At 41.6% G+C, this 26,310-nt stretch overlaps 1 protein-coding gene across 1 annotated transcript in view; it reads left to right on the top strand.

Annotated features, from left to right (window-relative positions):
* Positions 1-26,310, top strand: part of LOC145403367 (calcium-transporting ATPase type 2C member 1-like) — a 39,448-nt gene that overhangs the window by 12,343 nt on the left and 795 nt on the right. Inside the window, exons 6-9 of the mRNA XM_080275153.1 lie at positions 6,089-6,227; positions 11,704-11,818; positions 13,948-14,046; positions 16,111-16,267. Coding sequence (XP_080131279.1) covers positions 6,089-6,227; positions 11,704-11,818; positions 13,948-14,046; positions 16,111-16,267 — 510 coding nt within the window. The remainder of the gene's footprint in view (positions 1-6,088; positions 6,228-11,703; positions 11,819-13,947; positions 14,047-16,110; positions 16,268-26,310) is intronic.

Here is a 26,310-nt window from a genome sequence, read left to right as displayed (position 1 = left end):
GATGTTGGAGCAGCTTTAATCAGAGAGGGCAGTGTTTGGAAATTCCCTGTACTGTTGTTTGCAGATTATACCGTATTGTTAAGTGAAGACAAAGGAGAACTGCAAGGCTTAGTGAATGAGTTTGGAAGAGTGTGTATGAAACGAAATCTAAAGGTGGAGGTAGGGAAAAGTAAAGTCATGGTCTTCAAGAGAAATGAAGTCAGTGGATTTAACTTGATGTTGGAGGATGAGGAAATGGTAAATGTGAGTGCATTTAGGAATTTGGGTAGTGTGATGAGTAAGGATGGAAGTTTGGAGGGTGAAATGCTTGAAAGTGTACAACAAGGAAGAAAGGTTGCTGGTTCATTGAAATCAGTGGTAAGAAACAGGGAAGTGAACATGAAACTAAAAAAGTCGCTGCATGACAGTACAGTATTGTGATACCAAATCTAATGTATGGAAGTGAAGCTTGGACCATGTTGGAAGGACACAAGTCAAGAGTGAGAGCAATGGAAATGAGTTATTTGAGAGGAGCATGTAGAGTTACATGGAGAGACAGACTGACAAATGAGGAAGTGAAGGAGCATTGTGATTTTTTTTTTTTTTTTTTTTTAATGCGAGGAAGAAGGAACCAAAGGCCACGAGCCCGCAATTATTGTTCCTTCCAAGAGAAAAACAAAATACAAGAGAGAGCCAAATTCAAGATCCAATCATTTCGAGATGCCTGGACACACTGCGTTTGAAAGACTGGAGATTATAGGAAGCAAGAAATACAGACAGAGGGAGACAGTTCCAGAGTTGTCCTGTTGCATAAATGAAGGACTGGGAGTAACGGTTAACTTGCAATAGAGAGTTGGACAGAAAAAGGATGAGAGTTTGCTGCTAGACGGGTGCTGCGCAAGGTGGAGGAATGCATGCAGACAGTTCAGAGGAGCAGTGACCATTGAAGTAGTGATAGAAAAGAGATAAAGATGCAACAGTGCGACGAAGAGACAGAGATTGAAGGGAGTCAGTAAGAGGAGGAGAGTTAATGAGACGAAAAGCCTTTGACTCCACGCTATTGAGAAGAGCTGTATGTGGGGAGCCTCCCCACACATGAGAGTTGTACTCTACACAGGGACGGATAAAACCCCTGTATAGAGTCAACAATTGTGCAAGGGTAAAGAAAGAATGGAGTCGGCTTAGCACACCTAATCTCTTGGAAGCAGATTTTACAAGAGGTGTAATATGATCTTTCCAAGATAAGTCCCGAGTAAATGAAACCCCAAGCATGTTCAAGGATGATGCATAATTAAGCTGAATATTATTAAACATTAGTGGATATGCCTGTGGAAGATTTTGACGGGTTGATAGGTCTAAAAACTGAGTTTTTGATACATTAAAAACAAGCAGATTATTTTTACCCCAGTCGGAGATACAAGCCAAGTCAGACATTAGGTGTGCCATAGCCTCATCCCTTGTTTGTTGAAGTAACTGCTGAAAAGGAGGTTTAGGGAACCAAATGGAAAGGTGAAGGGTGGAGTCATCATCATAAGAGTGGACAGGGTTAGATGTACAACTTAGGTCATTGATGAATAAAAGGAAGAGGGTTGGTGATAGGACAGAGCCCTGAGGAACACCACTGTTGATAGATCTAGGAGAAGAATGATGGCCATCTACAACAGCGGCTATAGAACGACCAGAAAGGAAGAGATGAAGGCATAGATGGAAGGATAGAAACCGTAAGAGGGCAGTTTGGAAATTAAAGATTTATACCAGACTCGATCAAAAGCCTTTGAGATGTGAAGTGCAATGGCAAGCTTTCGCCAAAGTCCCGAAAGGAAAATGATCAGGAGTCTGAAAGGTAGGTGAGAAGATCGCCAGTGGAGCGTCCCTGACGGAACCCATACTGACGATCAGAAAGAAGGTTGTGATAGGAAAGATGCTTTAAAATTTTTCTATTAAGAATTGACTCAAAAACTTTTGAAATACAGGATGTTAAAGCAATTGGACGATAGTTGGAGGGTTGGGAGTGGTCACCCTTCTTTAGGACTGGCTGAATAAGAGCAAACTTCCAGCAAGAAGGAAAGGTACAAGTTGATAGCCAAAGGCGAAAGAGTTTGCCTAGGCAGGGTGTAAGCACAGAAGCACAGTTCTTGAGAACAACAGGAGGGACTCCATCATGCCCCTATGCCTTATTAGTATTGAGGCCAGTGATGGCAGAAAATACATCAGCTGAAGAAATTTTAATGTCAGCCATGTGGACATGCATGTGATAGAAAGTGTTAGGAGAAATACACTGAGGTGGTTTGGCCATGTATTTACCTATTTGTAGTATACAGGAATTGAGCAATGCTCGTGTTGTTCTGTCTCCGTATCCACATTTATCAAGTCTACCTTTACACACGTGAATGTTTTTCTCATGCACCACCTCTTTGTCTAAGTCGTTCCAAATATTTAAGTATTTACCTAATATACCTAATTGTGATATACACGGAATGTACTATGCTCGTGGGTTTCTGTTGCTGTTTCTCAGTAAGTCAAATTTAGCTTTAAACTCGTTCAAGTTTTTAGACTGGACGATCTCTCTGTCAAGGCTGTTCCATAAGTCTAAACTTCTGTGCTTGTCAGGTTTCAGTTTTAAATTTCTTATATTTTTGTTGTTTTTAATACTTTATGCTAGTTTATAAGGTGTATGTAGTGCATAAACAGTATTATTCAGATGTAATATACATATAGACATGCGTAATTATGTGCACACAAGGGCAGAACATATACGCGAATTTACCACATACGCGAAGGGTCTGGGAACCTAACCCTCGCGTGAATTTAGGGCTTACCTGTTTATATATATATATATACTGTATATACACACAAGCCGATTGGGTGCAAGCATACTTAATAGTAAGCGACACTGGTTCAACCACAGCACCCCTTGTGTCCGCCAATGCAGTACGTGGGCGGATGAACACTCCCAAAGTTTATTACCCTGGCGGGGCATGAACCCTGGTTCACCTGTGTACAAAACGCACACTCTACCACTGTACCATAGAGGCTCCATATACTGTATATATATATATATATATATATATATGTGTGTGTGTGTGTGTGGTATATGAGGGAGGGGGGGGGTTGGGGGAGGGTAGTCAAATGGTGGGTGACAGAGCGACTTGGAGGCGTTTTGTCTGCGGTCACCTTTTGCGGGATTAGGGCGTCGGGCTATAGATAGATAGATAGTGTGTGTGTGTGTGTGTGTGTGTTTATGTGTATGTGTGTGTGTATGTATATATATACATATATATATATATATATATATATATATATATATATATATATATATATCTGTCTATCTATACTGTACATATATCTATCTATCTATCTATCTATATATATATATACACACAGTAAAACCTCGGTGTAACAGACTTCGATAGACCAGAATTCGGTTTTATCGGACTGAAGGAGCTACCGGATTAAATTCCTATATGTCAGAGAATGTCCAGTAAAGCCAGAAACAGTCCAGACTGCCTGACCACTTCAGCTATGTTCACCACAATAAGGTAAATAAAAGACATGTTTATCAATGTACAGTACAGAATTATTATATATATTATACCGTTTGATTAATGTAGTGGAGCTATACACAGTACAGTACTTGAAAGGTAGTCAAAATGGTTTAAAAACCGTTCATGATATCCTGACTAATGTCTGATATGTCGGAAGAAGTCCGGGTTAGCAGGGGGAAGTCCGGATGTCGCTTTCATCAGAATTTCGCATTTTTCGGAATGGTTTGGGCCCCAATTAGTCTGTTAGAGTGAGGTCTTGCTGTATGTATATACAGTAATTCTTCTACTGTCCGATGTAATAGAGCCAAAGGCATGTCTGGAAAGTGGTCCCGTCTGGAAAGTGGGCCTCTGCCTGCTTGACTGGTACTTATGACCCTAACCCAGCCTAACTTTGAAAGCCACCTAAATAACTCCCTACCGGACATACATAGCGCTTATTTAAACCTATTTAAGACCCTATTCACACCAGTAATGGACATAAAGCATGAAATAAATGAAAGGGAACCAGAAAATGAGGAATTAGAAGTGAGGACGGAAAATACTTAGGCCTAGAAGCGTATAGGGTACTGTACTTACAGCACTTCTGTGACCGCTGCCTCTAACTCTCTAAGGCTCTGGTAGTGTTGAAAATGCTCTTGAAGCACGTATAGTAATCCAGTGTTGTACTACACTTAATTCTTTGCAATGTGAGTTATAATTGTTTAACACTGCACATTCTTCTTAATTGCACCACGCCAGTTTCAGCCGCCACTTTGCACTGGACACTCACTCCACACTTAATCCTTTGCACTCTAAATTCTTATTTCTTAACACTGCACAACACTGTAAAGCCCCATGTGGTCTAGTGGCGATGTACTGCAGTTTATTCACTGTTTATTCATAAAAAACAAGCACATGTGGCATCCAGTGAACAAAGGTTAGGCAGTACCTGGGGACAGGGTTACCAGATCTGAACTCGGCCACATTACCAAACTCCTCAATTTTCATTACCAAATTTAACTTTTCATTACCAAATTCTTAAAGGAATATATATATATATATATATATATATATGTGTGTGCAGTCATTACTCGTTTTACGATGGGGTTATGTCAGGTCATACTTTATCTTATACTGATTTTATCGTAAATCGGTACATTGGAACCCATTATAAAAGGGGGGATACGTCAACTCAACTTCCCAAAGTCACCTAACCAAGACTGAACCATTAATGACAACCCACCTTCATTCCTTCCTGTGTTGGTCCAAGTCGTCTCCAAGTTGTCCCCCCCGAAGCTGGGGGACAGCCTGTGCTTACAGGCACTAGTGGTCAGCCTCTGAGTCAGACAGGAACAGGTTAGGGGGAGGGGAATCCGGCCTATACCTGCACCAACCTTAGCACTGGGACCCATGCCTGCACCAACCATAACACTGGGGCCTACATGGCACCGACCTTACCACTGGGCACACAAATCCACAGTACTGTAGTACGATGTTTGGCTGAGAGATGATGATAACTGGGGGGCACACATGAACAAATTGAAAAGACAGGGCTTCGAAGAGGTGGCAGGACCTGAACCATAACAATGCCTGCACGCCGGGACCGCCATCTTGCCTGAGACAAGCGACGGTCACGTTGCATGTGCCTGGTGCTTTCTGATGGCATAATCGTTATAGTGGGAAATTTATTGTAAATAGAATTTTGGGGTAGAACTTTTATCGTTGTAGCGAAATATCGTAAACCGAAACATTGTAAAACGAGTAATGACGGTATATGTTGTATGTCTGTACACTATATATATATATATATATATATATATATATATTTATGTATAGCCGGTTGATTCATCATTCATTCATCATCTAATCCAGTGTTGCTTCATGAGGAGTGTAGAAACTCTGTAATAATCCATCACAACACCTTTTTCAGGATTGTAGCATCTCATAAAAAGTTTTGAGTTACCATTTACAAGATTCAACAGAAATTTTATGTTTTATAGATAATGGCTTAAATATCAGGACCAACTTGCCTAGCTCTGGGCTCCGATGCTCCTCATGGGGCAACATAGGATTGGATGATGGGTGGATGAATATAGATACTGTAATGGCAATCAGTTATATTATCTAGGGCCCACATAGGGAAATGACAAATTAGAGAAGCATGATTGATGAACAACTGCTAGTTCCTTGGGGTACAAGGAAAAGTAGTTACCTCCATAAATATATTGCAGATTTTCCAGGCTTGTGAGGCAGACCCAGAGAGTGAGAATGTGTGTGTGTGGCCTGTTTTACTTGTCATACAATTGATAGTTCTTCCCTTTCCATGCCTGATCTCTCTTGGTTTTGCAGATTCTACTTCACCTTATCCTTAGGTGGACACAAAGGTCAAGGTGATGCTCTTGGTAATGATGATGATGGCACTGATGAGGATGAGGATGATTATAATTTTTCTTCCACTTTAATACTTTCTCTTTCCTTGTTTTCTGGATCCTGTGTTAGCCCATCCATTGGTAGGAGATAAAGTTACGATGGTGATGATGAACTTGTAGTACTTGAGCAAATTACTGAAATGGTCTGGTTGGCAGGTGCTGTGTGTAATAATGCCCAGATAGTTGGTGGTCAGCTGCTGGGACAACCAACAGAGGGGGCATTACTGGCTGCTGCAATTAAGGTGAGGTTTGATGTTTTACAGTCGTTTAGCATTAAGGGCCATATTAGGAGGAGGTGAGTGGGAGGTGGGATAATGTTGTGGCAAGGGTAAACCAGCTCTGCTGTCAGGCCCTGCTGCGGATGTCACTGATTGCACCGTGCAGTTGACCCTTGTGCGGTGTGGTGCAGTGAGGATCTGTCACATCTCCCCTTTGGGGCTAAGATACAAGTGAATGTGTTTGAGTGCATGAGTAAATTGGGAGTGTGTTGTCCTGTCTTGGCTACCTCCCTTTCCTTGGGGGAAGCAGCTTAGGTATATAGTATACAGTACCCTCGCGTCCAGCACGGTAATATTGTCATGCATGGGTCACGTGTTGGACCAAAAACGTGTTGGACTAACAATAGAGCTTATGGGGAAAAATGAATTATATCAGCACCCTCGGAAAAGTCACCCTAAATACATACCATATACCTATACATATATTGGTACTGTTGTAATTATAATAAATGGTACTGTGGTATAAATGATAACTAACCTTTTAGGATAGTGTTGGTGGGCTTGCTGGGAATGGAAGATGGTATCCAAGGCTGTAGTTAGTCCTACTGGGTCCCCGGAGGATGGCTGCTGGCGTCACTAGCGGGTAATGGCTGTTGCTCCTCCTCAACCTCCCTCATAAATCCTTCGAAATCAAACCTCCCTCATAAATCCTTCGAAATCACACTCAGAATCACTACCTTTGTCCACAGCCATGGAAGGTCCTGCTTCTGCCTGTCCTAGCACTGTGTAATCCTCGGCAAAGTGCATGCTTCTCACACTGTTGCCAGAGCCCCGTCTCGTGACTGTGGAAAGTGATCGCTGTCGCTGACTCGGTAGAGAATAAGGAGAAGCAACTTTGTTTATAAACTGGTATGCACGCCGATGAGAAAGGTTTCAAAACGATTGATATTTATTCTAAAATATTAATATGTATTCAGTGTCAGGCTAAATGTTCAATGCTGTTGTACGATACATTCTCTGTCGAGTCGCCTGGGTTTTGGTCGCACTGTTTTCCCCGTCGTATGCTGGCAGGAATCCATCCAGATGAATTCCAAATGCCCGTGGTATCGTCGGCAATTTTACCACGTTACCGTTCCGATTTACCATCGTATCCTCGGCAAACCTGGTATGAAGTGCCGTGTGATAGCCTTCGGCTGCCAGGATCTTGTCTTAAGTTTTTTATTATGATCACGTTGGCTTCATTCATGTCGTAGGCCTTGGCAATGTCAACTTTCCTCTCCCCTTTCTTCTTCCTCTCGATGCTTTCTAGTTTGGTGGCCTGAGGGAGGTGCCGACGCTTCTTGGGGTTCTCAGAAGGCTTCCTAGGCATCGCGAGCAGGGTAAAATGCAATAACAAGGGCAGAAAATGCAGCAAGAAAAAAGCCCTTCCAATGCAATTATGTGACTGAGTGGCGCTGTGGCGGGAGAAATGGAAACAAAACATCACGTGACACCAGAAGCGTTTTTAATTGGGCGGCATCAAGATCACGTCACGATAGCGGGCGGGGAAGGCTACTTGATCAGAAGTTTTTCATTGGCTATCATCATCATGGGAATGTCCAGTATGACCGTGTTGGACCGGGGGTGATCGTGCTAGAGTGAACTCTGCGGATTTCGCCCACTTCTCGGAGCTCTGTGCGTGTTATGCTAACACACTCGTGTTGCAGTAATTAAATCGTATTAAATAATACTAATTAATTGCTCTCTGTGCTGGACCCGAATCGTGCTGGACTAACGCGTGTTGGACGCGAGGGTACTGTATATATATATACACTCAATCCTCTTAAGTTGCGTGTTCATAAATCACGGATTCGTAAATCACCGCTATGTGGCCGTCAGACTGCTGGCAGCCTTAAATCACTGTTAAGTCACGAAAATCGCGGACCTAGGCACCCAAGTGGGCCTTTTCCAAGGAGAACCCCAGACTGCGGCATTCAAACTGAAAATTGCAACCCAACAACCAATCACCGCACGTCCCTGGTGGCATGTGTGCATACTAATGCCGCCGTGTTGTTGTTGTTCTTTTCCCGCCAGTCCGCACACAACAGACCGTCGCCATGGAGTACAAGAGCTACCTGCCTTTTTTGTGCAACTTCCCCCTGTCTCCTACCTGCCATGGCCCCTCCCGACCCCCCGATGAAGTGCTCTAAGCAGTATGGCGTCAAGAAGCTGCTGCCGTTGTTATACAGTCTACGTTTGGAGCTCATTCGTCGTGTTGAGAGGGGAGAGAAGTTTTCAAAGCTGGCGAAAGAGTTTGGGAAGAATAAGTGCTGAAAGGTTCTAAGTTCTTCCCAACACCACCCCACTCCGTTCACTTAAGCAATTTTGTCATAGGATTAAGGTGAGATCCCTTAACTTGGCATATTTCTATTTATTACATGCACTGAATATTCCCAAATTTGTATGTTTGTGTTTGATGGTGCCTAGATAGGTGTAGGTAGGGTGCTGTGGGGACGGGTTGGCCAAAGTCCAGACCCAAATTAATTTTTCACATAAGAGTTATTATTCATAAATCACAGAATTCGTAAATCACGGCTGTGATCCAGACCCAAATTGCCGCAGTTTACAAGGATTGAGTGTATATATACATCCATCCATCCATCTTCCAATCCTACATTGTCCTATGAGGAGTGTAGGAGCCTGGGGCTAGGCAGTTGGTCCCGACATTTAAGATGAGAGTGACCAGCCTCACTCATCCCTGAGTGGCAATACATGAGCAGTCAACCCCAACCATCCCTTGGATATAAATCTTCACTGGCTCAATCCGACTGGAGTGCAGTAATTACCCACTAAACTACCAGCTTTTTCAGCTCAGGTTGTGTCCAACCATATAAGTTGCAGTATATTTTGCCACAATTTTTGGTTGTGTCATTCAGCTTTCTCCCCTTCTGTTATTTATAACTGTATTGTTACAAAATTGCCACATTTTATAAGTGAATAAGCTGGTAGGTAGGTGGGGGCGCCCACCATCCACTCACTCAATGTAGTGCTGCTCTCGGGTGTCTGCCCTGTCCTCTCCTCCATCCTTGTTTCCTTCCATCTTCTTCTGTCTTTTTTTCCTTCATTCTTTTCTCTTCCTTCTGCCAATGGGTGACTTTACACTCCCTCTTCTGTTTTCCATTCCTTCATTCTTTCCTCTCCCTTCTGCCTGTGGGTGACTCTACACTGAGTGACAAGCCAAATGGTTTCCTGTACACCAGGAAACCATTTACTATGCTGAGTGGTAACCATATAACCAAATTTTGGCGCCTGGTGGTTTAGTGGGTAATTATTATGCTCCAGTTGGATTGAACTGGTGAAGGTTTATATCCAAGGGGTGATTGGGGTTTATTGCTCATGCAATGCCACTCAGGGATGAGTGAGGCTGGTCACTCTCATCTTAAATGTCAGGACCAACTGCCTAGCCCCGGGCTTCTACGCTTCTCATGGGGTAACGTAGGATTGGATGATGGATGGACGGATGTATGCAATCTTCTGAATGAAAAAAATAAATAAATAAATTACCATATTTTATCGTTCACTCATTTATTCAGCTTTGTTCACTCTCATCTTAAATGCCAGGACCAGCTTGCCTAGCCCTGAGCTCCTACGCTGCTCATGGGGCAATGTAGGATTGGATGATGGATGGATGGATGATTTCTCACAGATATATAAACATTTTGTCAGAGCTTGTTGGGAGAAAGTTGTAGAGCATTCAACAAGCATTGACAAAATGTTTATACTGTATATGTCTTTAAAAATTGGCATTGAATAAATGAATGAACAAAAAAGTATGGTAGTGTTGTTTTTTTGTTCTTTTCTTTTTTATTCATTCATTAGGAAGATCACTTATTCAATTACAACATGTAGTAATTTCATAACAATACAGTTACAAATAAGGGTAAAGGAATGAGATGACTGGAAATATTTTATGATGTTGTGCCAGCTGATACTAGACTGGCAGGGTGTGGTCAAAGACGATAAGATATTTATATTTCTTACACCATAAAAATCTTTCTAATAGAGCTAGTGCCATTTTGTACAAAAATCATCGCAAATAATTGCTCTGCAACGTTCCTTTAACAAGCATTGATGAAATATATGTCTGTGAAAAATCAGCTTGAATAAGTGAGTGAACGATATGGTATATATATATATTTTTTTCTTATTCATTAGGAAGATCATTTATTCATTTATAGCATGTAGCAATTTCATAACAATACAGTTAAAGGCAGGGGAGAAAGTTGAATGGAAATATTTTCCAATGTCACGCACATCGTTGAGTGAGGGGTGTGTGGCGTGTAAGGCTGGGCCAGCCTGTGGGGGTCATATAATATTCAGAAGCTGTTGGACACAAATTGTGTCAAAAGAGTTCGAGAGGGTCAGTATTTTGGATCCATCAGTTCTCTGTTGCCAGTTGATGTAAGTTATAACCCCTGTGTATTGATGATATTACTGTACCTACATTGGTTTCCTCCTAGTTAACCAATTGACTGTTATAATCTCCACCTAATACCAGTCCATTTCTTTTTTGGACCAATTTTTCGAAGTATTTCAGCACACCTCTATTCATTACTTCTTATTCTTCAACATTTCATATCTTTGTTCGAGGTGGCATATAAGCTGCTCCTGTTTCTATCGTATTACATTTCTCATTGATGATTTCTATTGTTATAGCTTTTGTCTTTTTATTTCCAGTATTTATTTCTAAACGTCGTTGCTGTCATATTTTTTTGTCATTATTAAAACCCCTCCCTCAGCTCTTCCATCTGTCTCGTGTGTATATTATGTAATCAGCTGTAAACCCTAAAATCATTTGACATTTCAAAAATTTTGTTCTTGGTATGCCTAGACAGTTTCACATATTAAGAGACTGCCATAGTAGCAGAGGGGGAAGTGAAAGCTGTAGCTAACCTCACCCATTTGAAAAATCTGTCTTAAAAATCTGTTAAATACAGTATATAAAATGAGGTGCTACCCAAAAGTTCCCAAAATTTGAAAGCAGGGCGGAAACTGCTTGTTGTGTGGTTTGTGGATTCTAGATGGCAGTGCATGCTTCCTTTGTTAGCGTGTCAAGTGGCATTGTGCAGGGTGGATGTGTTCATTGCACGTGTGTGTTTTTGTATCGTTGTGGTTGGGTTAGTTTGTGAATTTTGTGATCTCAAAAATAGAGGATGTGAAAGAGTGACATTTGTGCGACAGGTTCTTTGTGAAACTTGAGAAGAATCCAGCAGAAACTTGTAAAATGTTAAAACAAGCATTTGGTGACAATGCTTTGAAGGTTACACAAACCTACAACGGGTTTAAGCATTTTAAAAGTGGATGAACGTCAACAGATGATGATGCATGTTCTGGTTGCCCCTCCGCCAGTTAAACTCCTGGCAGCGTGGCAAGAGTTTGAGCAACCACCTTTGAAGATCGCAAGAGGACAATGCACAATTTTTGTGACATTGTTCGCCTATCATATGGAACATGCCATCGCATTTTGTCTGGCGACCTTGACGTGAGATTTGTTACCACCAAGTTTGTCCCAAGGCTCCTGGCTGATGAGCTGATGCAGCATCACGTGGAGGTCTGCATGGAGCTCAAGGAAATGACCAGAAATGACCCTAACTTCCTCTCAGGTGTCATTACTGGTGATGAAAGCTGGGTTTGTGGGTAGGACCCAGAAACCAAACAACAATCATTGCAGTGGAAGAGACCAGCATCGCCCTGACCAGAGAAGGCACATCAGGTCAGGGACAGTGTGAAGTCAATGCTCATCATCAATTTCCTCAACATTAAGGACATTATTCATGAGGAATTCATTCCTCAATGACAGACCATCAGTGCAAAGTTCTACTGGGACATTTTGAGATGGCTCTGGGAGTACGTGAAGTGAAACTGTCCAGACAAGCGGCACACAAACAAATGGGTGCTTCATTATGACTGTACATCTGCACACACAGCCCTTGTTGTTTAGCAGTTTTGGGTATTAAAAAACTTGATGGTTGTCCCCCACCCCCCATATTCACCAGGTCTGGCCCTCTGTGATTTTTCCTCTTTCGGAAAATGAAAATCTAACTGATAGGACTAAGATTTGACACCACTGGGGAGATCCAGGAGGACTAACAGAAGATCCTGAATGAGCTGATGCTGAAAGACTTCCAAAACGCGTTCCGATCTTGGGGGAAACACTGGGATTAATGTCTGCATGCCCGAAGAGACCACTTTAAAAGGGATGGTGGTAATTAGGAATTAATTTTTTTTCGTCATCATCTACTAATCCAGTGTTGCCCCACGAGGAGCGTAGGAGCCCGGGGCTAGGCAAGTTGATCCTGACATTTAAGATGAGAGTGACCAGCCTCACTTATCCCTGAGTGACATGACATGAGCAGTAAACCCCAACCACTACTTGGATATAAACCTGCACTGGCCCAATCCAATTGGAGCGTCTTAGTTACCCACTAAACCACCAGGCGCCAAGTTCTTTTCATTCTTTAGTCAAATTTCAGGAACTTTTAGGTAGCACCTCATAAGTCATATGATTGAAGGGGATAATGTATGCAATGTGATGACCTATTCATTATTTTGTTTTTTGGTAACTGCAGATGTGTATTTACCTGTGGATAGAACTTTCAAACTGGAGGGATTAAATGCAGTCATCATTAACTCTTCACTACCAGCAGTCATAACTAATTATGAGTAAAATACAGTAATCTGGTACTGGAAAGAGTTAGCTAAAACAAAAAAAGTCACTAGATTTAACACCGTGGGCAAATGGGGTCCATGCGGACCCCAACATGTTTTTAAAATGTTGCCATTAAGCCATTTTTTACTTTCACAGCATGGCCTCTTATGACTTTTATTGTAAATGGTTATTTTATATAGTAATAAAATTTGAACAGAATATCTTGCATGATTAAGGAGTGACATTGCAATAAATGTCAGTGGGGTCCACCAGGACCCCACCTGGCCTTTCGTGTGCCTAATTTTTTTTATATGCTGTATTTATTTTTAGATTTTTCAGATTATAAACATTAGGACAATGTCAATACCAGTGACAAAGTTTTATGCTCAATGGCGATGGCAGAAGGTGACCAAGAAGAAGAAAATTATTCAGATGGTGATTTATTTGTATCCGACGCTGATGATTATGAAGTGCTTGAATGATCAGACAGTGAAATTAGGCTGAGCAGTATTAAGTCTCCTGTGAGTGCTGATGATAATTCTGAAAATGCAAGTGGTGGTAGTAATACAGAAGATGCTCATCAAGAGGATAAAACAAGAAAATATTGTACCAGATTCGAACATTATAGGGATAGTTTTATTTTATGATCATGCTAATTTACTTTACACGTGAACTTGTTATTATTTTGAGAACCTGTTCCAAGAATACTGACAATCAGACATTCAGATAAGTGTAGAATCAGTACTTCCACACTCAAACCTTTAAAAAAAAAAAAAAAAAAAGGACACTTGGTGGGTTGGTTCCACATGCCGTGTCCTGGGCAACATATGTACAAAGTTTAGTAGATATAACTTTATGAATATGGCAGAAATACACCATTAAGGTTTGGGGTCCTCCAGTACCCCATCGGCCTTCCATGTAACTTGGTAACCCCTGGCCCACGAGGGGTTAAGGAGATAAATTATTTATTATATTGCCTACTATTATTGATTGTCATTACATAGTTTACTAGTGAAGATTTCTGATTCATTATTTATATTAATGTGAATGTATTACTTTAAAAAAATCTAATATCATGATTGTATAACACTTGTCTTTCTTTATTACAGCATGGAATATACAGTGCAAAGGATAAATATCATAGGTTAGAAGAACTTCCTTTCAAGTCCGACACAAAAACAATGTCAGTGAAAGTGAAAAATAAAAAGGTGAGTTCATCTTGTTTGTATTTTTCTTAATTATTATAACGGATGTCTGTTGAAGCTGCTTTAATTAACATTTCAACATTCATTGGATCAATATCCACAAGTTCATATCTGTTAATACAGTATACCCTTTCTGTATCAGATCAATTGGGGGAAGGGGAAGCACAATTCGATGAAACCGATTATTTGCCAAGTTCAATGATCCCCTCCTGAAGGAGGATTTTAAGTACATAATGAGTAAAATAGCCGTCCATCCATCCCTCATCGAATCCTACATTGCCTCATGAGGAGTGTAGGAGCCCAGGGCTAGGCAAGTTGGTCCTGACATTTAAGATGATAGTGACCAACCTCACTCATCCCTGAATGGCATTATGTGAGCAATAAGCCCCAACCATCCCTTAGATGTAAACCTTCACCGGCTCAATCTGATTGGAGCGCTGTAATTACCCACTAAACCATCGGGTGCCAAAATTTGGTTATATGGTTACCACCCAGCGTAGTAAATCGTTTACTTGTGTACAGGAAACCATTTGGCTTGTCACTCAGTGTAGAGTCACCTACAGGCAGAAGGAAGAGGAAAAATGAAGGAAATAAGACAGATGAGAGAGTGTAAAGTCACCCGTAGGCAGAAGGACAAGGAAAGAATGAAGGAAAGGACAGAAGAGGATAGAAGGAAAGAAGGATGGGGGAGAGGAAAGGTCAGACACCTGAGAGCAGCACTACGTCGAGTGAGTGGATGGTGAGCGCCCCCACCTACCACAAGGAGACACAATTATGTTATATAAATGCATCTTAGGGAAAGAGAAAGTACACATCAATGAGTATATAACTTATGGGGAGGCATCAACAAGAGGGCAGTGCAAAAAATTGCATAAAAAGAGAGGTGACAAAGAAGTAAAGAAATTCAGTTTCCCAATCAGGGCAATTGATCAGTGGATTGCAATACCAAATGAAAGTGTCAAAACTATTCATAAATTAAAGATATGTATAATAAAAATGGTTTAATACATGGGACATTATGATCTTGACTCATTCCTGTAAAGATAAAATTACATAAGAACAATCAGGTAAGAACACACACACACAATGGTGGCATGGTTGACAGAGCACTCAACTCCCAATTCACATGACCTGAGTTCAAGCCCCGCTCAGACTGCACTACCTGTGTAGGAGAGGTGAGCTCTCAGCTGTCAAAAGTGAACCATAGCTCAAGGTGTGCTGTGGTGGAAAATCTGCAAGAGTTCAAAACTCAGTGGGGTAAAGATTAGGTGATCTGTACCTTGTGCCTATGCCTCACTCCTGCCTCAGTGAGGCTTGGTAATTTGTTGGCGCTCCTCAGGAGCAGCCAGATTCAGCCTGTTGACCCATTTAGGTTAGGATACTAGATTAAGGACCTGTGTTTTTTCAGCCACTTGCTGCGTTGAATAAATCAATCAATATGGATGGATGGACACACACACACACACACACTCGAAACACAGTGATCCCTTGGTTATTGCACATAACTGGTGCAGGTACTGGGCATAGTGCGTGATAACAAAACTGTGCAATAACAAAGCACAGAACTGCTGCACTGTTGTCCTGTCGTCACTGTTGTAGGCCCTTACCAACTGCTTCATTGTGTGGCGGAGGTAGTAGGCCTTAAATGCAGCAAACACCCTTTGGTCAATCGGCTGCATCAAAGACATGGTGTTGGGGGGTAGAAATTTTGTCGGCTATAACAACCAATAGTCATTAAATGAGGTGCAGTCAGTCACAGTATATGTGTTTCCCACTCTTTTTACTCCAGCCTGGCCTGAAATTGCCCTCTCCCCATTGTGATTGGTGAGTTGTAATAACAGTCAGTACTGTACTAGTTATGAACAAGTGCCATGACGTGGATGTGAAATAAGCTGCAAAAGGGCAAAACTATGGTTCATCTTTTCTCATGACTGTTTATGCATTTTCTTGATATGTAGATCTCTTCCATTTGTAAACCTTGAGTGTGATTTGTGCTAACAGTTTATGGTGATATTGTCATTATCTTGTTGTCCAGTGCATATTCTCAGTGCGTTTCTTCTTTTCCAGACGGGTGAGGTAGAGTGGGTTGTGAAGGGGGCAGTGGAGGCAGTTTTGAAGAGCTGCACACACTACCAGCAGAATGTGGCAGTGCTGCCCTTAACACAGGAGAAACGACAACAAGTTTATGCGCTTAGTGTAGAATGGGGGCGTCTTGGCCTGAGAGGTGAGGAGAGTTAATCCATGCACACTAAAGCTGTCGGTATCATTACATTTGAAAACCATGGACCATACTGGCATGTGTAGATCTTATGATTTGATGGCATCTCTTTATATGTCATGATTTGGAGCTGTTTCCTTTCTTGCAAACCTCCATTGCATAGGTCCTCGTACAGAGCCACATCCCAAGTCTTCCCTGATCTACCTCTGGGTATTCTTCCCTCCATAGTCATAACTGTGGTCCTCCTCAGTTAGTCACCCTTCCTTCTGCTTTTAACATTTTCAAGCCATCTTAACTTACTGGGGGCATCACTTCTCGAATATTACTTATACAAAACTTCTCTTGTAGCACATTGTTCTCTGTTCTGCCATTCTGAAATGTTCTACCCATTCATCTCAACATTCTTTTTTCAGTTCTCTCCTTCCTGCACACATCTTGTACTTTACTTTCACGGACTTAGTTTTTTTTTCCAAACAGTGTAACACTACTTACACTTTTGTCAGTGTTGTGCTGCCTCAGTCTGTCTGATCAAGCAGACCACTGACTGCAGACAATCAGCCACCCTTGCAGGACTGTCCTGTGCAGTAAACCGACGTTCCCATGCAGTTGACCATGCCTCTCCACAACAAGACATGGGGATTAATGTGCAGGCTTGGTTCCTGGGTGGATGCTACATTTGCATCCCACCCAGTTAACCCCTAAATTTCTAACAGGATCAATCGATCCTTTTTCAGGATTACGCAAGATACCGAATGTGATCGATTGAGGGGCTCAGGGAAAAACTGGGGAAAACGTGCTTTGCCCTGAATGTGATGTATATCCCTTCCAACCAATCAGAACTAAGTGCTGAATAGGTGGAAAGGAGGGAGGGGAAGAATGAGGGAGGAATGAGGTGGGAGTGCATAGAAAACAGGAGTCGTGCCGCCTGGAAGGGTAACTTTTCTCTTTGATGGGCTATAGCTCATGAACCAGTTGGTCTAAAATGCTCTGGTTTTGGCATAAGGTGTGTAAATTCCAACTCAAAAACATGGGCATAACATTTTTTACTCCTGCAAAAGTTAAAAAATTGGCTCCATATATAGATTTTCATGCCTGTTCGGTCGACAGAATTGCGTATCCTAGGGGTTAATATGGGCACTGTAGTAGGTTCCATGTTACCTCATTATTTAGTTACCACCCAGCATTGTCAGTTGTTTCGTAAGTTACAGGAAATTTGACTTGGCACTCTGTGTACAGCCACCTTAAGTGGAAAGAAGAGTAATAAATAGGGCCTGGAAGGATGGGAGAAACAGGAAGAGAGGTAGACAGACACAGAAAACAGTGATAGACATGAAGGAAGAAATAGGCAGCACTACATCAAGTAAGTGTAACATTTGCCCTGCACAGAAAGAGATCCCCTTCATAGTCAGGAGAGGTAACAGTTCTTTAAATTTCTTTTCTACTTCTTATGCAATTAGTGTAATAGCCTTTGCTCCTCAGCCTGCATTCAGCATATCTCCAGGTAGCAGAACTCTTCCCTGCATTTCAAGCAACTTTCACCCCAAGCAACACTTTCCATTCTGTATAATTTTTTTCTCACTCTCTCATGATGGTTTAATTATGTTTAGGATAGGCTTTTAGAACTAGAGGAGTTAGATACAGTTCAGTCCTAATCCATTGAGTCCCAGTGTTGCTGGTTTGTTCATTTGTTGTAATGGCTCTAATATGCTTGCATGTATTGTCTGTGGTCACCTAATGGCTGCTTTCCTCACTGCTCAGTCTCTAGCAGCCTCTCTATTCAGGCCCCTATTCCTCAGGTCACAGTGTATAACCTTGTTTTCAGCATCTGTACCTCTCACCCTCTGCATCTGGTTGTCATCCTCCATCCTCTCCACATGCCCAACCCAAATTAATCTACCCCTTCTAATCACAACACTAATACATTCAGGTCTTAAATCTTCTAATTACAACACTTATACATTCAAGTCCAAAATCATCTTAACCCTCTCAGTCTCACTTGTCATAACCTGTGGCCAGCCGCTTCCGAGTACTGCATGATCCCCACAGGCTCATGCCGCACACCCCTCACTCAGCAATGTTTGCAACATTGGAAAATGTTCCCATTCAACTTTTTCTCCTGCCCTTATTTGTAAGTGTATTGTTATGAAATTGCTACATGTTATAAATGAATATATGATCTTCCTATTGAATGAAAAAAAATCTATCTACTGTATCTATCTATCTATTGCCAGACGCCATAATCCCATATGGGGTGGCCACAAACAAATCTCCTGCACATCGCCCTGTCCCCTGCCATTTCACTGCCCTGCTCCCAACTCACCCCCCCCCTCATATACCTCTCCACTCTATCCCTCCATCTCATCCTCGGCCTCCCCCTCCCTCTCCCCCCCTCCACCTAACTCATATACACTCCTCGTCAGTCTCTCACTCTCCATCCTCTCCACATGGCCAAACTACCTCAGTGTGTTCCTCCTAATGCTTTCTATCACATCCACATCCACACCACAATGCTCCTTTATATCCTCATTTGTCAGCCTGTCTCTCCATGTGACTCCACAGGCTCCTTTTAAATAACTCATTTTCACTGCTCTCACTCTTGACTTGTGTCCTTCCAACAAGGTCCAAGCATCACTTCCATACGTTAGAGTTGGTATCACAATACTGTCATGTAGTAACTTTTTCACTTCCTTGCTCACTTCCCTGTTTCTTATCACTGCTTTCAAGGAACCAGGAACCTTTCTTCCTTGTTGTACCCTTTCAAACACTTCACGAAAAAAAAAAAATAATAATAATAAATTATAGTACCATAGTTTATCGTTCCCTCATTTATTCAAGCTGATTTCTCACAGACATATAAACATTTCATCAGTGCTTGTTGAGAGAAAGTTGTAAAGCACCTATTTGCGATAGTTATCATAAAAAAATGACATTTTTAGCCCTATTAGAAAGATTTTTATGGCATACAAAACAGAAATATCTTAGTCTTTGACCACACCCAGCTGCTCTAGTATCATCTAGCTCAACATCATAAAATGTTTCCAATCATTTCATTCCCCTGCCCTTATTTGTAACTGTAGTGTTATGAAATTATTTCATGTTATAAATGAATGAATTATCTTCCTAATGAGAGAAAAAAAAAAAAAAGAATAATAGATTACCATATTTTTTCATTCATTTATTTATTTTGTAGAGATATATAAACATTTCGTCTGTGCTTGTTGAGAAACAGTTGTAGAGCATTTATTTGCAATGATTTTCACAAAAAACGGACACTTCTAGCTCTGTTAGAAAGATTAACATGGTATATGGAACAGAAATATCTCACGCTCCTTCGTTGCATACTTCCGTCAGCCAGCAGCACCTGGTTCAACATCCACATGGCCTGGACTCACGCTATGTCCACAGCCTAAGTTAGGACGCAACTGAAAATCATGGCAAAGAAATACCGCAACCTGTATGGTTGGACACATCCTACATCAAAAAATTACAAGTGGTTGGATTTCAGTTGGATGCAACCAGCGTTGAAAAAGTGCGAGCGGCTGGATTTTTTACCAAGCCCTCTTGTATAAGAGGGTTAATCTACCCCTTCTCATAATAACATTAATATGCTTAAGTTCCAACCTTCCTCTTGTCTTTCCGTTGACAATCCTAACCCCTGTGAGCCCGTCATGCACTATACATCCACCTAATATATACATCGACCTAAACATATTCGTCTCTGTATGTTTAACCCTACAAATATCCTCTTCCTTTACTGTCTGAGTGTCACTACCATACAACATTATGCTCCTAGCACATACTGCATACAAGGACTCCGTAGCAATCAGGAGGGGCAACAGCTACCTTAACTTCTTCCAACCACTCCTTACCCTTGCCACCGAGTTGTCTCCATCCTCACCTCTTGGATATACCATATCCCCTAAATGACAAAACTACACCACACACTCGGGAGACTCTCCAGCAAGATTAATCCTTTTCTGTCTCTGCCTCTGCATGCTCTTCTCTAAACACTGCATACACAAAATCAGCATTATTTTGCTGCCTGCTTGTAGTACCACTACATCTCTTATACACCCACTTGTCACAAATGCTGCACAAAATGGAGTGACTTTCTACACCCTTGTGGCAAACTGCATATGACCATATACCCTCTGCTTTGACAGCACCACCACCTGCTCTAGATATGATCACTTTTGTTTTATCCATGTTTACTTACAAATCCTTGTACAGTACCCCATTCCATCTCTATATTATGGCAAGTTTGGCACCAAAAGTTAAACCTGGTTTGATGAGTTGAGTGCTTAAAACCTTTCTGATGTGCTGTTTTATCTATCTCAACTCCCACTTGTCACTCGCCTGTGTTCAAGCGGTATAACTTATATATCCATCCATCCATCATCTAATCCTACATTGCCCCATGAGGAGTGTAGGAGCCCGGGGCTAGGCAAGTTGGTCCTGACATTTAAGATGAGAGTGACTAGCCTCACTTGTCCCTTAGTGGTTTTACGTGAGCAATAAACCTCAACCACCCCTTTGGATATAAACCTTCACCAGCGCAATCTGATTGGAATGCTGTAATTACCCACTAAACCACCAGGTGCCAAAATTTAGTTGTATGGTTACCATCCTGTGTAGTAAATGGTTTCCTGGTGTACAGGAAACCATTTGGCTTGTCACTCAGTGTAGAGTCACTCACAAGCAGAAAGAAGAGGAAAGAATGACGGAAAGAAAGACAGGAGAGGGAGTGTAAAGTCACCTGTAGGCAGAAGGAAGAGGAAAGAATGAAGGAAAGAAAGACAGAAGAGGATAGAAGGAAAGAAGGATGGAGGAGGGGAAAGGGCAGACACCTGAGAGCAGCACTACATTGGTGTAATGTGTCATTGGTAAGTTTTAGTACAATGAAGTATAGTATGAAATATGTGAAAAATGAGTGAATTACAGGTATTTTTACCTTTGTTAGTTTGTGATAATTTTGTAAATTTTGTATTTAGTGATAAAACAGTTAATGTTTTTGTTGAGTAACCCTGGTCTGTCTGGCCAAGCAGACCCATCAACTGCAGGTAAGCAGCCACCCCTGCAGGACTGGCCCGTGCAATGAACTGATATTCCCTTGCAGTAGGCAGTGCCTAACCACAGCAAGACTTGGGGATGAGTGTGAAGGTTTGGTTCATGGATGGACACTACAGTCGTCTCTGCCCTGTTAACAGGGGCACCAGAGTAGGCTCATCATCACTCTGGCATTTGCTTATATCCAGCATTGTAAATGGCCTCCTGAGTAACAGGAAACTCTTAGGCTTGTCACTCAGTGTAGAGCCGCATGTAGTTGGGGGGTGTAGGGGGGCAAGATGGGAGAAATAGGAAAGATGAGATCAGACACAAAAGAAGAATAAAAGTGAAGGAAGATAGAGCCAGGATTCCAGGGGCTTTGAATGGAAGCGTGGCCCATTGGATTGCGCAAACTAGGGCTGTCTGGACGTTGTTACTCCTTACCCTGCCCTAGGGTGGGAAAGGAGGTTTGGATGGTGATCATGGTGAATGAAGAAGTAGGCAGCACTGTGTCAAGTGAGTGGATGACGATTGCCACCAATTACCACTAGTTAGAATTATATACTGAATTAGCAACTGCACTTTGCTCATTTTAGCAAAGAAGTGCTAATTGTGCTGTAATAGTGAGTTCAGCATATGTACAATACAAGGTAAATAATTACATGTTCATGATCAATGTGAAGTTTGCAGTAGCATTTCATAAGACTTGAATTGGTTTTTGATGGACTCGATTCCACCCTGTACACTGCGTTCCCTTAAGCGAACATCCATTATATGAGAATTCAGTGTTACAGGGTTAACTAATATAGGATACTTTTCAGTATTAACCCTAGATAGGTAACCCCCCCCTTTTTTTTTTAAGGTAATTAGAGGTCTCACATACCCCCCAAAGAGGAAAAAAAAAATGCGTTTTATTTACTGGAATGTGCCATAATACACAAGTACTTCAAGCCATTTTTTTTAATTGGGAAAAAAAAAAAAAAAAAAAAAAGTTTAAATGAAACAATATATTTTAGAAATTTTTTGGGGAAAAAAAGTGCAAAAATATCATATATGCTAATTTTAATCTTAACTGTAGCAAAACTGAAAGCTAACATCTTAAACTTTTGGTCATCTGCTACAGACCAGTAATGGGACTTACTGTAGACAAAAGGAGAAATACAGCAAATGAAAATTAACTGAACATATGAGATAACATGTGTGGTGACCTGGGGTCTGACAGACCCCAGAGGCTCTGTAGAGCAAAAGTAGAGCCAGCTCCAGGATGACCGCATCATCCCCATGAAGGACTTCACTAGTCAGGAACGTAAATGGAAGAACAAATCCCTTGACCTTTAGTTCATATATAAAAAACTTAGTTTAAGGGGTTTGGGGTTTCTGAGACCCCAGGTTGCCTATCTAGGTTTAAGAGTACCAAAAATTCAATGCTACGAGCATCAGTCCAGGATCAGAGGATTATTTACGAACTGCATGCAAAGAAAATTTTAAAAGCATTCTTTCAACTTTCGCCTCCACATTCTCTCAGGCCTTGGTGAGACGCTGAGTCAGTCCAGGAGATGGTGAAGTGACATAAAGGTGAATCAGTCAGTGAACTGGGACAGTGTTTGTATTATATACTGTACAGCAGTGATTTAAAACAGAGAAAAGTAACAGTTGTACAATGACTCAAGGATTTAATATCTCCCTGCATTTTTTAATTCAGTAGACCCTCACTTTGCATGTCTATTGTATCCAGGAATATTTTACCTTGCAAACTGAAGTGGGAAAATCACAACTCTGAAACCAATGTTATATGGCTATATGGTTTGGTAAAATCCAAAAATATTCCCAAAGTCCTCCCCCCTCCCCTCGCATTTGGCTGTTTAAAAACACTTTTACCCCCTCCTGATCATACCGTACATTTGCTGTAGTGCGCATACAACCTCAGGGAACAGCTCTGGGCATAAAAAAAAGGTTAATTAGAGTGTACAGAGTGGTAAGTAAGTGATGATCACTTACCATGATAGGCAGTGGAGCAACATTCAAGCATCTGGGAAGGAGATATCTTTAGATGACAAGTTATCTGCTTAGAGGTAGGTGAAAAACTTTTCGATGGCATATATTTATGAAAAACATTTTTTTTTTTTTTTTTTTTTTTTTTTTTTTTTAAATGCAAGGAAGAAGGAACTGAAGGCCAGAAGCCTGCAAGATTGTATCCTCTAAGAAAAAATAAAAACAAAGTAAGTGAAAGCCAAAGTCATGAGTATGATCTGGCTTATATAAAGTGGGTCTAGAACTTGGTTATAATGGAGTTCATGTGGGTAAAGTTCATTGCAAGGATTTAATTTTGTTTGATCAAGCCAGCTCCAAATTATTTTATTCAGCACAGGGGGGACTTTTCAAGTGAGGGGAATAGATCTACATCCACTGCAAATTGACTTAGGACCTACACACAGAATTGCTATGGGAGAGTTGTCTGTCATTGCTTTGTGTTTCCATCTCTGCCAAGTGAATTTTTTGGGCAAGAAGTAACTGGCAATTCCTCTTGTGTTGGCGGGAGGTGGTGAAAAACTCAGCAAGTCAGTGCTTGCCCAGAAGCGAGAGTGGGAGTATATACAGTATATGTTCCCGTCGCTCCAAGCTTTCACCTCCCTCTTTTTTTGTATGCATTACTGTTTGCCTTGTTATTTTCCTAGAGTTGAGTTGTCATGCCTGGAAAGTGCTGAGAGGGTCCATATCATTGCATGGAGGCAGGATACTGTCCCTATCAACATGATTTGTGAACATACTGGACGCGCAAAGTCGACCATCATGAAGATTCTTAGTTGCAGCGCGCTGCCTGCCACCTGATGTCGTACCACAGCACAAGCATGGCGGTGGAAAGAAGAGAATGACTTCCAGAGGTACAGATACTCTTTTGAAGATGGAAGTAATCAAGAATCCTGGACTGACTGCAGCAGAATTGAAGAGAATGCATCCCCAGCTGTTACAAGATGTCCCAATTCAATCTATCCAACACCACGTGCAGAGGGAGCTGGGTTTGCCAAGCTGCACCGCACCCAAGAAACTGCATCTCACTGACCGTGTTAAGAAGCAGTGAATTCAGTTTGCCTAGAAGTATGCACACTGGACATCGGATGAGTGAAGAAAAGTTACGTTTTCTGATGAAAGCTTATTTCAAGTGTTCCAGGTGTGTTTTGCCAAAGTTCGTTGCCCTGCCTCCTGTAGTCGATATGACCCTGCTTACATGGTGCCAACTGTTAAGCACCCACAATTAGTAATGGTATGGGGGTGTTTTTCAGGTGAAATGGGAAGGGGAGGCCTCTACTTTCTTCCTAAGAACTTGATGAATGGTGGCTGGTACATTCAAGTTCTGAAAAATCATTTGTTAAACTTTTTTGCTATTCATGGGTGCGACATTTTCACGCATGATTCAGCTCCAAGTCACAAGTCAAGAAAGGTGACAAATTGGCTTCAGGATAATCGGATTGAGGTCCTCGACTGGCCTGGCAACAGTCCAGATCTAAATCCGATATTGAACTGCTGGGCAAGGTCAAAGAATATCATGGCAGAGAAGAAGACACCCAATCTGGACAGCTTCAAGACTGAACTGACAAATATTTGGTGCAAAGGAATGTCCTTAGATTACTTTAGAGATCAAAATGATTCCATGCTAAAACACATCCAACTGGTCTTGAAAAACAAGGGAAACATGATTTCACATTAATGAATGGCATTTTATGAAAAAACATTGTGATATGCTATGATTTCTGTGTTTTTTAATATCTTGTAGGGGGAGGTCCTAAGTCAATTTGTGGTATCTGTATGCATCATTAACCTCCTCACTACCAGTAAACTTTTTTTTTAAGCTGAATAAAATTGCCTGTCATTTACAGGAAATAAACATAATGTCATTGAGTGAAGGTAATGAGAATGTATTAGCTTTCGTGACTTAGCGCATGCTATTAACTGAGAAGTCAGGTGTTTGGGCCTGCCCATGGGCTGTAGGTGGATGTCAGGAAGGGGATCTGGTTGGAAAGTGTTACATTCTCCAACAGAAGTCCACTACTGTACATTGGGCAGTGTCAGAGCCCCTTGGGAGTGCATGTTGTTGTTGTTATTGTTGTTTTTGTTATTGATTCTGTTGCTGTTGCTTAGCCCTGATCTGTCTGGTCAAGCTGACCCATCACCATAGGTGAGCAACTGCTTATGATGCAATCCTTCAGGTTTAGTACTGTACATAATGTACACCATGTAGGGATCTGGCCCCTGCTTGTGGCACCTTGCCAGGATCAAACCAGGGTCTGCTCATGAGAGTGCAGGGAAATACAGTATACCCATGCTGTAATGAACCTCATTGAAGTGGATATGGGATTTGGTGAATGTCACGTCAGCAATACTGAGCAAGGTTCGTTAATGGGACGTATTACCTGGCCCTCTCGAATACTGTACCTCTAAGCCCACGGAACAATTTTTTGTCTATAACAGTATCTATAGAATGGGGTGCATCACGCGACCCCTACGAACTGCTTCCCACGCAGGGGGTGACTCGGAACACAGTAACCAAGGTTGGCAGCAGTTTTTATCACCCACTTGGGCTAGATTGGAGATCTGCAAGTGGGAATTAATGATGAATTGGCCTATTTTCAGGCTACTTCTGTTAGCCCTTGGTAGGACTGGAGTCTGTGGAAACACTGTATCACATTTGATTGGCCTCAGTGGTGCTGCATCTTTCAGTGCATTCAGGCAATGGTGCGTGTGTCTCGTCTCAACATTTCCAAGTGTTTTTCACTGTGCTTGTGAAAAATGGCTTCTAGTAAGGAATCTCCCAGCACCTCTTGAAAAAGCAAAGAGGAGGATTATTACCACCACGGATAAGATGGTGGTGATCAAGAACCATGAGAAAGGCACAAGCAGGGCCAAACTCATGCACCTTAAGACGACTCCTCTTCATGATGTCCAAAATGACAAAAGATAAAACAAATGAAGCAGTGAACAAAATAAATAGCGGGAGAAAGAGGAGG

The sequence above is a fragment of the Coenobita brevimanus genome, chromosome 60, assembly GCF_032717465.1.
Source record: "Coenobita brevimanus isolate Jiangsu-jjx chromosome 60, ASM3271746v2, whole genome shotgun sequence".
Lineage (NCBI taxonomy): Eukaryota > Metazoa > Arthropoda > Malacostraca > Decapoda > Coenobitidae > Coenobita > Coenobita brevimanus.
The sequence above is the reverse complement of the archived record's forward strand: the minus strand, read 5'-3'. Positions and strand labels throughout refer to the sequence as shown.